The 15,326-nt window shown below is 39.5% G+C and overlaps 1 protein-coding gene across 1 annotated transcript in view; it reads left to right on the top strand.

The window, feature by feature from the left end:
* The window catches only part of pygl (phosphorylase, glycogen, liver), a 130,943-nt gene that overhangs the window by 9,509 nt on the left and 106,108 nt on the right, over positions 1-15,326 (top strand). Inside the window, exons 2-4 of the mRNA XM_063048653.1 lie at positions 4,191-4,292; positions 8,913-8,991; positions 9,865-9,968. Coding sequence (XP_062904723.1) covers positions 4,191-4,292; positions 8,913-8,991; positions 9,865-9,968 — 285 coding nt within the window. The remainder of the gene's footprint in view (positions 1-4,190; positions 4,293-8,912; positions 8,992-9,864; positions 9,969-15,326) is intronic.

Here is a 15,326-nt window from a genome sequence, read left to right as displayed (position 1 = left end):
AGAGCAATCCCTGCAGAAAGTGGGGAGTTTAAGATATTTTCCCCCTTCCCTCTTTATCCACACCCCACTTTTGCTCCTCTCTTTTCTTTTCTCAGCTGTCAATCACATCCCTTCGGTGCCCCTCCTCCTTCCTTTTCTCCCATGGTCCACTTCAGATTCCTCCTTCTTCAGGCTTTTCCCTTTTCCACTTATCACCTCTCAACTTCTCATTTCATCCTCCATCACCCACCCTGGTTTCTTCCCCTTCTTTCCAGTCCTGATGAAGGGTCTTGACCTGAAACATCAACTGTTTATGCTGCCTAAGCCTCTGGGTTCCTCCAGCTTTTTGGATGTGTTATTCTGTATTTCCAGCATCTGCAGATTCTCTTAAACCATAGAGCATAGAAGAGTACAGCACAGGAACAGACCATTTGGCCCACAGTTTTGTGCTGAATCAGCTAAACAGCAAATCAAAAACACCCAGACACACTAAACCATCCTATCTGCACCATGTCCATATGCCTCCATCTTTCTTCTATGCATGTGCCTATCCAAACGTCTCTTAAAGGCCTCTAATGTATTTGCCTCTACTACCATACCAGCCAGCGCATTCTAGGCATCCACGACTCTGAGTAAAACGTTTACCCCTCACACCCCCTGTGAACTTACCCCCTGTCACCTTCACCCTCTAGTATTAGACATTTCAGCTCTGGGAAACGGATACTTTCTGTCCACTCTATCTATGCCTCTCATAATTTTGTAAACCTCTGTCAGACCTCCCCTTAACCTCCGAGGCTCCAGAGAAAACAACCGAAGTCTATCCAGCCTCTCATGATAGTACATGCTCTCGAAACCAGGCAGCATCCTTGTAATCCTCTTCTGCACCCTCTCCAAAGCCTCAGCATTCTTCCCATGGTGGGGCAACCAGAACTATATGCAATACTCCAGATGTGGTCAAACTAGACTTTATAAAGTTGCAACCTAACCTCCTGACTTTTGAACTCAATGCCTCAACTAATAAAAACAAGCATTCCATAAGCCGCCATAAACACCTTATCAACCTGTGTAGCCACTTTTAACAGTGTACTGTCTTCTTGCATTTGCCCTACCGAGGTGCCACACTTCACATTTATCTGGGTTAAGTTCCACCTGCTATTTCTTAGCCCATATATGCAACTAATCTATATTGTGCTGTATTCTTTGCCAATCTTCTACACTATCCACAACTCCACCAATCTTGGTATCATCTGCAAATTTACTAACTCACCCATCCACATTTTCATCTAGGTCATCTATATACATTACAAACAGCAGAGGTCCCAGCACAGATCCCTTTGGAACTCCACTAATTATAGACCTCCAGCTCAAATAAGTTTCTTCAACCACTACCCTCTGTTTTCGATGCGCAAGCCAGTTCTGAATCTAAACAGCCAATTCACTGTGGACCCATGCGTATTAATCTTCTGGATTAGCCTCCCATGAGGGACTTTGTCAAATTCCTTACTAAAATCCATGTAGGCAACATCCACTGCCCTACCCTCATCAATCTCTCTCATCACTTTGTCAAAAAACTCAAGTTGATAAGGCATGACTTGTCACGCACAAAGCCATGCTAGCTTTTCCTAATTAGGCCATGTGTTTCCTAGTGCATATACGTCCTATCCCTAAGAATTTTCTCCAGCAGTTTCCCTACAACTGATGTGAGACTCACCCAGTTTATAGTTCCCAGGGTTTTTTCTTGTTTCCTTGTTAAATAGAGTTACAGCATTAGCCACTTACCAGTCCTCTGGGACCTCGCCTGTGGCTAGCGAGGACACAAATATACTGGTCAAGGACCCAGTATCTTGTCTCTTGCCTCTTTCAATAACCTCAGGTAAACCCCATCAGGCACTATGGCCACCTTAATACTTATTAGGAGACCCAACACTTCCTCCTTGATCTTTAAATGCCCCAATGTATTTATACACTCAGCACTGATCTCCTGGTCCTCCATTTCTTCAGTATTTCCTTGGTAAATACTGAAGAAAAGTACTCTTTAAGTACCTTACTCACATTCTCTGCATCCAAGCAAATGTTCCCCCTTCTATCCTTGTGTGGTTTCACCTCCTCTCCCTAGTTATCCTCTTACTCTTGATGTATGTATTGAATGCCTTAGTCCTAATCCTACTTGCCAGGGACTTTTCATGGCCTCTGGTGTTCCCAATTCCCTTTTTTAGTTCTTTTCTGGCTTCTTTACACTTCTTGTGTGCTTTATTAGATCCTGACTTCCGAAGCTTAACATACTTTCCCTTTTTCTTCTTGACTAAATTTATCACATCTCTGGACATCCAAGGGTCTCTTAATCTTTTCATCCCTGTCCTTCCTTCTAACAGGAACATACCTTTCCTGTACTCTGCAAATGATCTTAAAATACCCTCCATATTTCTGATGTAGTAAAAAGTGTTCCCAATTAACACTACTTAGTTCCTGCCTAATGCCCTCATAATTTGCCCTACTCCAATTTAAAACTCTCCCACAAGGACCATACCTATCCTTATCTATACAGTAGATACCCTGAAAGTTAAGGAGTTGTGGTCACTGTTTCCTAGCTGTTTACCTACTGAAAGGTCAAGTGCCTGACCAGGTTCATTGCCCAACGTCACGTCCAGTACAGCCACTCCTCTTGTAAGGCCGTTCACATTTTGATTTAAGAAACTTTCCTGGATACACTTTTACAAATTCTGCCCCATCTAAACCCCTTACACTAAGAAGGTCCCAGTTTATATTAGGGAAGTTGAAATCCCCTATGACAACAGCCCTATTATTTTAACACATTTCCTTAATCTGATTACTATCTGTTCCTCAATGTCCCAGTGGTTATTAAGGGTCTGTAGTACAATCCCATTCCTGAGTTTCCCCCCAAATAGACTCAGTCTCTGACCCCTTCGTTATGTCTCCTCTGAGTGCAGCTATGATATTATCCCTGAGTGCATCTCCAGCCCCCACCCCTTTTACCTCCTCTATCTTTTCTAAAATTTTGAAAACCTGGTACATTAATCACCTATTCCTGCCACTCTCTCAGCATTATAGTTCCATGGACTGATCCATGATCTAAGTTCATCAACCTTACCCATATTACTCCTAGCACTAAAATATGCACACTTTGAACTATCTGACCCATCATACCCGTTATTTCCAGTTTGCCTTTCAATACTTTTCCTGCCATCTACCTTCTGGTCTGATCCTTCCCTTACTGACCTTGTGCTCTGGTTCTCAGCCCCCTGCAAAACGAGTTTAAACTTTCCAGAGAAGCATCAGCAAACCTTGTGTTTAGAATTAAAGTTGCAGCTTGGATACAAATTGCCCTGGAGGAAACTACATAATTATATTTGCCTGGACATAGAATTGAGGCCCAGAGCTTATTGTATTATATATGGTCTGGTTTGAGGGGCATAACTTAAACATTTTCAGATAATGGACATTTGGAAATTAATAAATAAAGAACCTTTTAGCATATTTGAGAAGAATATAAGCAGATAAAATTGATAGCTAAATGGCAGATCAAATTAAAGATAGAAAAGTGTGAAGCAGCTCACTTCACAAATCAAACTGGGGAGAGTCAGGTAAATTGTATTATTGTATAATGCAGATGAACAGATTGCATGAGCTCTCAAGTCCATCTTTGTAGGTGACAGAGGAAATTAATTTTTCTTCAATAAACATGAGATCCTGAACTTTACAAGTAGGACAGAGGATACAGAATTTAGGGAAACTGAGATGGACCTATATAAATCAGAAGCATAGTATTCAGCTAAGATAGGGTTTGGACATCATGCTTTAGATTGGTGTAGGAAATTTATCAGAACGATACCAGCAATGGACACTGAACTTCTTTAGATTAGAGAAGATGGGATTATTTTCCTCCGAGCGAAAGAAAATAGGAATTTAATGGAGCAGCTCAAAATTGAGGGATTTTAATAGAATAGGTGGAGAAAACATGTTTTCATTGATTTAAAGATTTATAACCAATGCACAAAAAATCCACGTGATTTTCAGGGCTATAGCAAAGAATGGAACATGGGATTTACTGGATACTCTTTCAAAGGCTCAACAGAAGTACAATGGGCTTTATTGTTTGATGATTCCAGAATCAGCATGAAATTTATGTAGCATGTAGTTCTTAGTATTCATGTCTAATTTGCATTTGCACATGATAGATAACTATTTTTCAGCGGATTTACTATTTGTCTCTGGAGTTCTACATGGGTCGCACCTTGCAGAATACAATGATTAATTTGGGTATAGAAAGTTCCTGTGATGAAGCTATGTACCAGGTTAGTAAATGATTTTCTTTTAAAGAAAAAAATTACAAAACATTATATTATTAACCTCAAATATTATTGCTTTTTGGGAAATTTGTACTACATCAATTGGACACCTAGTTTGAATCGTTGCAGTACAGCTTTGGCTGCCAAGTATTATGCTGAGTATTGAGAGATATCACTGACAACTGATGAAAGGTATATTTACGAGGGGTGATTGATAAGTTTGTGGCCTAAGGTAGAAGGAGTCAGTTTTAGAAAACCTAGCACATTTATTTTTCAACATAGTCCCCTCCTACATGTACACATTTAGTCCAGCGGTCGTGAAGCATACGGATCCCTTCTTTGTAGAAGTGGTCCACAGCAGCGGTGATTGATAACTTTGTGGCCTCTGGTAGAAGGACATGAGTTATTAACTTCAAACTTTCTGCATTATCACTCAAAGAGTTGAACTGCATGTGCACGTAACGAGACCGTCTTGGACCTCCAGGTGGTTCACAGCAGGGGTGATTGATAAGTTCGTGGCCTAAGGTAGAAGGAGATGAGTTATACAGCTCTCGTTACATGCACATGCAGTTCAACTCTTTGAGTGAAAATGCAGAAAGTTTGAAGTTAATAACTCATCTCCTTCTACCTTAGGTCACGAACTTATCAATCACCCATGCTGTGGACCTCTTCTGGAGGTCCAAGACTCCGACTTCTACAAAGAAGGGATCCGTATGTTTCACGACCACTGGACTAAATGTGTAAATGTGGGAAAAATAAATGTGCTAGGTTTTCTAAAATTGACTCCCTCTACCTTAGGCCACAAACTTATCAATCACCCCTCGTAGCTTATTTCAAATTCTTAATTGTAAAGGCACCCATCAAGCACTTACATCTTCCTCAGTACACTGTTCATCAAGACGCCAGATGATTAGTCTCAGTCAGATTTGAAGCTACCCTTTCTTTTCAAATGTTGGTCCTGGGGTTGCGTTGTGATCCCAGTTTCCTCTGCTTTTCCATTTTCAATTAGTTGTTAAATCATATTTCCAGAACTCATTTCCATCCCATTCCTTCTGTCTTTCTCCAATCCAAGGGTAGTACATTGATAGTGCAGTCTAAATTCATCTCATTCAGCTTCATCATGTTGCAGCTATTTGGTAGGACAGTTGAGGAACAGTGGAATACTTTCAAAGAGATTTTTCACAGTGCTCAACAAAAGTATATTCCAGTCAAAAGTAAGAACAGTAAGTGTGGGGAGAGTCAGCCTTGGATAACTAAGGAAATAAAAAATAGTATCAAATTAAAAGCTCATGTGTACAAAGTCGCAAAGAGTAGTGGGAGACTAGAGGATTAGGAAAACTTTAAAAAGCAACAAAGAACAACTAAACGAGAAATAAGGAAAGGGAAGATAGAGTATGAAAGTAAATTAGCACAAAATATAAAAAACAGATAGCAAAAGTTTTTATAAATATATAAAGCAGAAGAGGGTGGCTAAAGTCAATGTAGGTCCCTTGGAAGACAGGAAGGGGAAATTAATATTGGGTGATAAGGAAATGGCTGAGATCTTGAACGACTATTTTGTGTCGGTCTTCATGGTGGAGGACATGTCTAATATGCCAAAGAGTGATGTTATGGACGAAATGGGAGCTGAGGACCTCGATAAAATCATTGTCACTAAAGAGATAGTAATGAGCAAACTAGAGGGCCTGAAGATAGATAAGTCCCTTGGTCCTGATGGGATGCATCCCAGGGTTCTGAGGGAATTGGCAGAGGTTATTGTAGATGTGTTGGTAATCATTTACCAAAACTCTAGACTCTCAGCAGGTCCCGGTGGATTGGAAGACAGCAAATGTCACGCCACTTTTTTAAAAAGGCTGTAAGCAAAAGATGGGCAACTATAGGCCAATTATCTTAAAGTCTGTAGTTGGGAAAATGCTTGAAGCTGTCATTAAGGAAGAAATAGCAAAACATTTAGAAAGGAGTGGTTCCATTAGACAGATGCAGCATGGATTTAGAAAGGGCAGGTCCTGTTTGACAAACTTACTGGAGTTCTTTGAGGACATAATGAGTGCAGTGGATAGAGGGGAACAGGTGGATGTCGTATACTTGGATTTCCAGAAGGCGTTTGATAAGGTGCCGCAGAAGAGACTTATAAATAAGATACAGATGCATGGGGTTGGAGGAAGAGTATTGGCATGGATTGTGGATTGGTTAACCAATAGAAGGCAGAGAGTTGGTATAAATGGGTGTTTCTCCAGTTGGCAGTCAGTGGTGAGTGGGGTGCCGCAGGGGTCGGTGCTGGGCCCACAGCTGTTTACCATTTACATTGATGATTTGCAAGAGGGGACTGAGTGTAGCATAACAAAATTTGCTGATGACACTAAACTGAGTGGAAAAGCAAATTGTACAGAGGAGGTGGAGAGTCTGCAGAGGGATATAGAAAGGTTAAGTGAGTGGGCCAAGGTCTGGCAGATGGAATACAACATTGGTAAATGCAAGATCATCCACTTTGGAAGGAATAAGAAAAGAGCAGATTATTATTTAAATGGTGAAAGATTGCAGTATGCTGTTGTGCAGAGGGACTTGGGAGTGCTTGTTCATGAATCGCAAAAAGTTGGCTTGCAGGTACAACAGGTTATTAAGAAGGCAAATGGAATGTTGGTCTTCATTGCTAGAGGGATTGAATTCAAGAGCAGGGCGGTCATGCTGCAACTATACAAGGCACTGGTGAGGCCGCACCTGGAGTACTGTGTGCAGTTCTGGTCTCCATACTTGAGGAAGGATATACTGGCTTTGGAGGCAGTGCAGAGGAGGTTCACCAAGTTGATTCCAGAGATGAAGGGGTTAACCTATGAGGAGAGATTGAGTCGCCTGGGACTTCACTCTCTGGAGTTCAGAAGAATGAGAGGGGATCTTATAGAAACACACAACATTTTGAAAGGGATTGACAAGATAGAAGTAGGAAAGTTGTTTCCATTGGTAGATGAGACTAGAACTAGGGGACATTGCCTCAAGATTCAGGGGAGAAGATTTAGGGCAGAGATGAGGAGAAACTGTTTTTCCCAGAGAGTGGTAAATCTGTGGAATTCTCCGCCCAGCAAAGCAGTTGAGGCTTCTTTATTAAATATATTTAAGATACAGTTATGTAGATTTTTACATAGCAGGGGAATTAAGGGTTATGGGGTAAAGGCAGGTAGATAGAGCTGAGTTTATGGACAGATCAGGTATGATCTTATTGAATGGTGGTGCAGGCTCGATGGGCCGGATGGCCTACTCCTGCTCCTATTTCTTATGTTCTTATGCAGCTGGGCTACTAATTGCTCAGAGTACCGCTTCCCTTTTACTTCACCAGCAATGTAGCATTGTAGTTATTAATAATGGGCTAAATAAGTACAGAAGATTATGGACTGCCTCACTACCGCACCCAGAACCAAAACTGTGAAGTTTTCACTCACAAGCTTCTTTTTTTTTCTCCTCTTATAGGGTGCTCCTTAAAACCAAGCTTTATAACAAAGCCTTTGGTTATGTGTACCTTTAATTTATGATTCAGATTTTTATTTTGCCTGTTAATTTTATAAACAGTTCGGATATTTTTTACTCATAAATGAACACTGGCATTAAATTTGCCTTTACCACAATTCTTTTTCTTTTAAAGGGTACTAGAGAATATAAACCCTCAAATTATATTTGGCCTACTTTAGAAACAAAAAAAATGAGCATGCAAGAATTATTGTCCACTTGTTTTAAGAGTTGGATAGGCCACTTCACTTAATTTGTGTTACTACCTAAGAATTTGTGTTTTGTTTGTTACAACCATTAATATAAGTACTCGGCTGAATTTGATAAAAGATTTGAATTTTGCACAACCTGCCAGCTTACAGAGCACCCTACTAATTTTCCCAATAATCTATTGTATCCTCTTTCCCATCAATCCCTGCCCCCCCATCAACTTGCAAGATTCTATCTCACCTGCACACAGGAGCAATGAACACATTTGGGATTCAGGAGGAAACTGAAGCATCCAGAAGAATTCTGTGTGCTCACAGGGAGAGTTCCAGGTTTCATTCAGTCAGCATTGGAGATCAGGATTGAACCCAGGTTACTAGAGCTGTGAGACAGCAGCACCACCAGTTTGCCATTATGCTTCCCCTCTTATGCACTTGACTGATATTTTCAGGAACAAAATTTGTGAGCAGAACTAAGTGAGAGAGAGAGAGAGAGAGAGAGAGAGAGAGAGAAAAAATCCAGGTGAAATTGCTATCTACAAAACATGGTGAATGACAATTTCAGGAATGATTTATGATATACAACCTATTAGCACGCTGGGTTAGTGGCAGAAATATTCATGTTGGCAGTGATGTACTTGTCTTTAATTTGGGGGTGGGACATATTGACAACAGTTTATTGTAAGCAAAAGAATTTAGGAGATATGCCGGTTTTGAGATGGTTATTCTGATTTATTTTAATGGTTTTAAATTTAAAAGGGTTGCATAAATTTCACTGCTAGATAAAATTATGCCTTGGATCTTATCCTTACTGCCTTTCTGGTTTCATCTAAATCATCTGAATTCAGTTTAATGTTGAAATGGATATACAGAATTGGTTCCTTGAATTTGTGTCTGATATTGTATTCTTTGTTTGCTACAGATGGGTTTAGATATTGAGGAATTGGAGGAAGTTGAAAATGATGCTGGTCTTGGTAATGGAGGCTTAGGAAGGCTTGCAGGTAATTTTATTCTTCCACATTTCTGCCTTCCATGCATCCCTAAGATAGAGAAATCTATTTGTTTTTCAAATAAAATATTGATGTTCCTTCAATAGGAAACTTATTATTTTTATGGAAAGTTCTATTCTTAGTTTTCATAAATATATTTGTGTGGGATAGCTGTATGTTGTCATTTCACAATTTTTCCCTGTTAGATACTGCATTTCATATCCTACTGTGCCCAAAGCATGAACAAGTTCCCTTTCTATCTCACTGTATAAATTTACTTTCTTCTATATTTATCCTCAAAGAAGAGAAAGTTTGAAGTTCCATATGTTAGGATACATTTATTCATATACTCATATTCATATTCATATTCATATACAAAACAATACTTGAAAAAAAGACTACCAGAAAGTCAGCTAACCCTGGAAAAATGCATATACAGCTGAAAATTGCTGAACAATTTGGTAATTGAATAATATCTTGGGTAATGAGGATAACTTGGGATGCCAAGTCACTACTGAGTATGGAATATTATAGTGGATGTAAAGGAAAATAAATTCAGAATACAGGTCTCTATTTTTACAAAAGTCCGACTTCTGAGGGCATTGTGAAAACTGACATTTATTCATTGTATCATTTAGCTGACTCTGTAGAAATATCCTACCAACATGTATTGTGGAATTTGCAGCGTTGTTTATTAATGGGGGAGCATTTCATTTCATTTAAGTGTATAATCTCATCAGTTGAGTTAATGTTAGCCTATTAATAAGCTAAAATAGTTTAATTTGTTGGAATTTGTAATTCTGGTACATGGACTATCATCTGTGGATTTTTGGTACAATTTTACTTCCATTTTAAAATTTTGTTCCTCTTGTACTTTTCCAATAGCCTGTTTCCTTGATTCCATGGCAACACTGGGCCTAGCTGCATATGGGTATGGCATAAGATATGAATATGGCATTTTTAATCAGAAGATCAAAGATGGGTGGCAGGTTGGTGTTTGAATTAATTAATTACCTTTTCTCTGTCTTAGTTCCAGTTCAGACTTTCTTTCTCACTACTACTTTTTCACTAATATTGCAGTTGAAACGTTTTTGCAAACACAAACTGGAAACCTTCATGCCCTTTTGCCATCAGCAGAATGCCATATGCAGAAAATGATGGTGCATTCCACTTATTTAAGTTAATAAATGAAACATTGTACATTCATTTTGTTTGGATACAAAATGCCCTCACATTGTATTACAGAACATAACATCATATTTGCAGAACTTCAGAATCCATTTGTGAAATACCTTCTGTATAATAAGTTTCCTTCTCCATAAATTTAAAACTACCAAACATTCTGTTACCTGCATTTTAACCCACGCTGAATTTTATTCAGTACCTGTCTTGTGCTTGCTAATCAGTTTGCCTTCTGGTTAAGCAAAGTCTACTGTTCAAAATTTGTGTTACCAAATGCCTCTTTTGGTTTGCTGTTAATTCTTCATAGATTCATAGAGTTATAAAGTATGGAAACAAGCTGATCTGCCCAATTTGTCCAGGCTGGTTAAAGACGTCTGTCTAAGCTGGTCCGATTTGCTGTGCTTGGTCCATTGACAAGACTCTAAATACGTTGTGATGCAAAATTGGCAATTTCAGTAGAATGCAGTACACTACAGTCTGGAATTCAAATATGAATCATTATAATTTTATTACATGATTGTTTTGTGCTACCTGGAAAATACATTTTTATTTCAATTACTGGTTTAGATAACTATTCAAATACTTTATATAACTGTAGCAAAACATTCAAAACCTTAGATGAGGTTCTGTAATTTTTACTTCTTTTTGTACCGAGGAGTTTTGTTGAAAAGAGAAACCCTGGCTTTCAAGTACATACACTCAGTTGTCCATTCTGATGTTTGGTCTGAACAATAACTGAACCTCTTAACCTTGTCTGCACGCTTTTATGCATTGAGTTGCTGCCACATGATTAGATCTTTGTGGCCGCTGAGTGTACTTTGCTAAAATGGCAATGAAGGTGAAAAAGTAAATGCCATGTTTGTCTTCATGGGATTGAGTACAGGAATTGGGGTGTCACGTTACAGTTGTACAAAATATTGGAGAGACCACACTTCAAATATTGTTTGCAGTTCCAGTTGCCAGCTATAAGAATGATATGATAAAGCTGGAGAGGGCACAGAAAAGGTTTTTAAGGATGGTGCTTAGACTATAGAGTTTGAGTTATAAGGAGGGATTGGATAGGCTGGCACTGTTTTCCCCTGAGTAAAGGAGCCTGAGGGTTGACCCTCAGGAGAAATTTAAACAGTTATGAGGGGCATAGATAGGATGTTGTCACCGATTAACTAGACCCTTAAAACTTGCACTCATTCCTCAATCACACTTTTATTTACCTGTGCACAAGGTGAATAGTATGGCCTCTATCACTGAAGTCTAAAGTTTGAACAAAAAATGCCATTTTTATACAGAAATTCTCTACTTGGATACAGATATTGACCAATTGGTAACCGTGTGGCTGTACAAATTCCATATTTGCATAATTAATCATCAATCACACTATGTTAATACAGATATTAATAGCCAATATAATCCACATGTTAAAGGTGAATAATACTTCAGAATTAGTAAAATAATTGAATAATAGTAAGTGCCATCCTAGAATCCTTCATATGCATCTTTATTTTGTCTTGGTGTGCCAAGTGGGCCCAGCCCCATGCTGTGCAACAGGAAACTATGCTGTTCAGAGACCTTCCTTGCCTGGGTTGACAACACCCCACCTGTGAAATATCTGTCTCTGGACATTATTTTTACACTTGCCTTGTTATGACTTCCACAAGGGCAGGTAGTCACAGTCTTTTTCTCAGTGTAGGAGAGTCTTAATCTTGGGAGCATAGGTTTAAGGTGAGAGGGGAAAGATATAAAAGGGAACTAAGGGGCAAGTTTTTCCACACAGGGACTTGCGGGCTCATGGAATGAGCTGCCAGAGGAGGTGGTAGAGGCAAGTTCAATTGCAGTGTTTAAAAATATTGGTCAGGCACGTGGAAAGGAAAAATACAGGGATGTGGTCCACCACATCAGTGACAACATCAAGTACTCCCTAGGGCCCTACCCTTATCAAACATCTCCAAAATTCATCATATTACACTGAATAAGATTCCACATGCCATTGATTTGCCCACCTTAACAGTGGAAGGATGGTCAGTCCCGGATAAAGTAGCTGAAGATTACTGAGCCAAAGTTATGACCTATTGAGTCTCATCAACTGATACCTTGAAACTAAGATGATTACTTTCCGATAATTCCATAAATAATGAAACGTGAATAGTAACCCTTAAATAATGATTGTCAACCAATAATCAGGCTGCTGTCCTCCAATTAGAAAAGTTGGTACTCGCCTCTAATGTTACTGGCTTTTGCATTGAAAAGAGTTTCCTATTCTTCCTTAAGGAAGGACAATAGAGAATTATAACAGGGCTCAGCACAACAAAAATTGAAACATCCCCTTTATTTAGTAAATAAAAGGTAGCGGTGTGTGTTTCATGATAAACTTTTGGTTGTGCTCTAATGTGGCAGTTTTGCTAAACTCATGTTCCACTGAACTTGAACACATAATGATCAAATGCCGTCCATTCTATTTACCCAGGGAGTTTTCATTCGTAATCCTTACTGGAGTTTACATACCATCAGCGGGCAACTATAAATCAAGCACTTGAGATGCTGCATAATGCTGTCTCCAGCAAAAAACCATTCATCCTGACCCATTTCAAATCATAGTCAGGGACTTCCCAATCTCTGCCCAATTATCATCAGCATATAACCTGGAGCACTAGCGGTCCCAACACTAGACCACTGTTATATTAAGATAAGGAATGCCTACTGTTCCATTCCCAGACCGTATTTCAGGAAATCTGATCACTTGGCTGTCCTTCTCCTACCTGCACACAGGCAGAGATTAGGACAACAAAGGTGTGGACGCGGGACACAGAGGAACAGCTATGGGACTCGATCTCTCCTCTCCTCATAGGCATTCAATACTACCATCCTCTCAAAACATATCAATTGGATCTTCGATTTCCTTACTTGCAGACCCCAGTCAGTTCGGATTGGCAACAACAGCTCCTCCACTTCTTTCTCCATCAGCACAGGTGCCTAATAAGGCTGTGCTTAGCCTCCTGCTCTACTCACTTTACACTTACAACTGTGTGGCCAAGCATAGCTCCAGTGCCATATTCAAGTTTGCTGTCATAGGCTGAATCAGCATATAGGAGGGAGATTGAAAATCTGGTTGAGTGGTACCACAACAACAACCTCTTCCTCAATATCAGGAGAAGGAAACCAGAGGTCCATGAGCTAGTCCTCATCAGAGGACCAGAAGTGGAGAGGGTTAGCACTTTAAATTCCTTGGTGGTGTCATTTTGGAGGACCTATCCTGGGCCCAGCACGTAAGTGCAATTACAAAGAAAGTACAGCAACTCCTCTGCTTCCTTAGGATTTTGCGAAGATTTGGCATGACACCTAAAACTTTGACAAACATTTATAGATGAGTGGGAAGACTGGCTGCAACACAGTCTGATGTAGAAACACCAAATACCCTTGAACAGAAAATCCTACAAATGGTAGTGGACACAGCCCGATCAATCATGGGTAAAGCCCTTCCACCCTTGAGCACACCTACAGAATCAGTATCAGGTTTATTATCACTGGCATGTGACGTGAAATTTGTTAACTTAGCAGCAGCAGTTCAATGCAATACATAACCTAGCAGAGAGAAAAATAATAATAATAATAAGCAAGTATAAACATTGAGCATTATCGCAGGAAAGCAGCATTCATCATCAGGGATCCCACCACCCAGGCCATGCTCTCTTCTCACTGCTGCCATCAGGAAGAAGGTACAGGAGCCTCAGGACTCACACCAAGGTTCAAGGTTCGAGTTACATTTATTATAAAAGTATGTATGCAGTGTACAATTCTGAGATTTGTTTTCTCAGACAGCCACGAAACAAAGAAAACTGTGGAAGCCATTGAAAGGAAAACATCAAACCTCCTCCCACGCACAAAAAAACAAATCATGCAAACAGCAACAAGAACATTAAATTCCCCTAACCCACACACAAAAAAGCAAGTCGTGAAAATTACGACAAAAACATCAAGGCCCCCCCCAACACACACACACACGCGTGCAAAAAAAACAAATAAATCATGCAAATGGCTAAAGAAAGAATGGAGGAAAACAAAGGATATAAAAACATTAGAAGAGTCCAATTTAGGCTACAGTACAATCCATAAATTGCAGAACTTTGGTACCATCCTCCGATAGCTTCGAGGGAGAGAGAGACCATTTGAATGCAAAGGCCTTTCCCAGGGAGGAGCAAGCAAGAGACTCACACACCGACTCCTTCCTCTGGATTCAGTGAGCGAGATATCATCACACAAAGACACCTTTCAATGGCAGCAGCAAGTGAGAGGCTGGCAGACACTGCTGAACAACCAAGATCAGCAAGAAATAGTCGATCATTGGCTTGCACTCCTTTTTTAAGCTTCTAGGCCTCAAGGCTGCTGTCCACCTGGAATCTTCTCAAAGATAGCAGAGCACCAGATCACTCAATCAATTTTCAAACTGTAGGTCACAGTCTCTAAAAGTACTAGAATAAAATAAAAAGGATGTAAAAGTTTTGAGACTATCCAGAAGATGTCTCCTAAGGTAGTGTTGTTTGCAGGCGCTATCTTATCCACACCACCAGGTTCGGCAACAGTTATTACCCCTCAACCATCAGACTCTTGATTGAAAAGGATTAATTTCACTCAACTTCACTGAAATGTTCCCACAACATACGGACTCACTTTCAAGGACTCTTCATCTCATGTTCTTGATATTTTTGCTTACTTACTGATTATTATTATTATTTCATTCTTTTTGTGTTTGTACAGTTTGTTGTCTTTTGTACATAGGTTGAACACCCAAGCTGGTGCAGTGTTTCATTGATTCTATTATGGATTTATTGAGTATGCCTGCAAAAAATAAATCTCAGGGTTGTATATTGTGACATATATATACTTGGATAATATATTTAATTTGAACTTTGAAGTAAAATAGCAGTGGTCAGATCAGAAATGCATAATCATTACTTGCAATTACATTACCATGCTCCTTATTTCTAAAAGTAGTTTAACAAAGGAATGTCTCACCACAGGAGGAAAATTATTCTTGATTCTTTAGTAAGAAGGTTGGTGCATTTGGAAGTTGCTTACATAAGGTTTAATTTGCCATTCTGTATAATCTGACAGTGATGGTGTAACAAATATTCCATTTAAAGTACATTTAGGCACAGAGTGATTATTTACAC

This window comes from Mobula hypostoma, chromosome 1 (assembly GCF_963921235.1).
Source record: "Mobula hypostoma chromosome 1, sMobHyp1.1, whole genome shotgun sequence".
NCBI lineage: Eukaryota > Metazoa > Chordata > Chondrichthyes > Myliobatiformes > Myliobatidae > Mobula > Mobula hypostoma.
The sequence above is the reverse complement of the archived record's forward strand: the minus strand, read 5'-3'. Positions and strand labels throughout refer to the sequence as shown.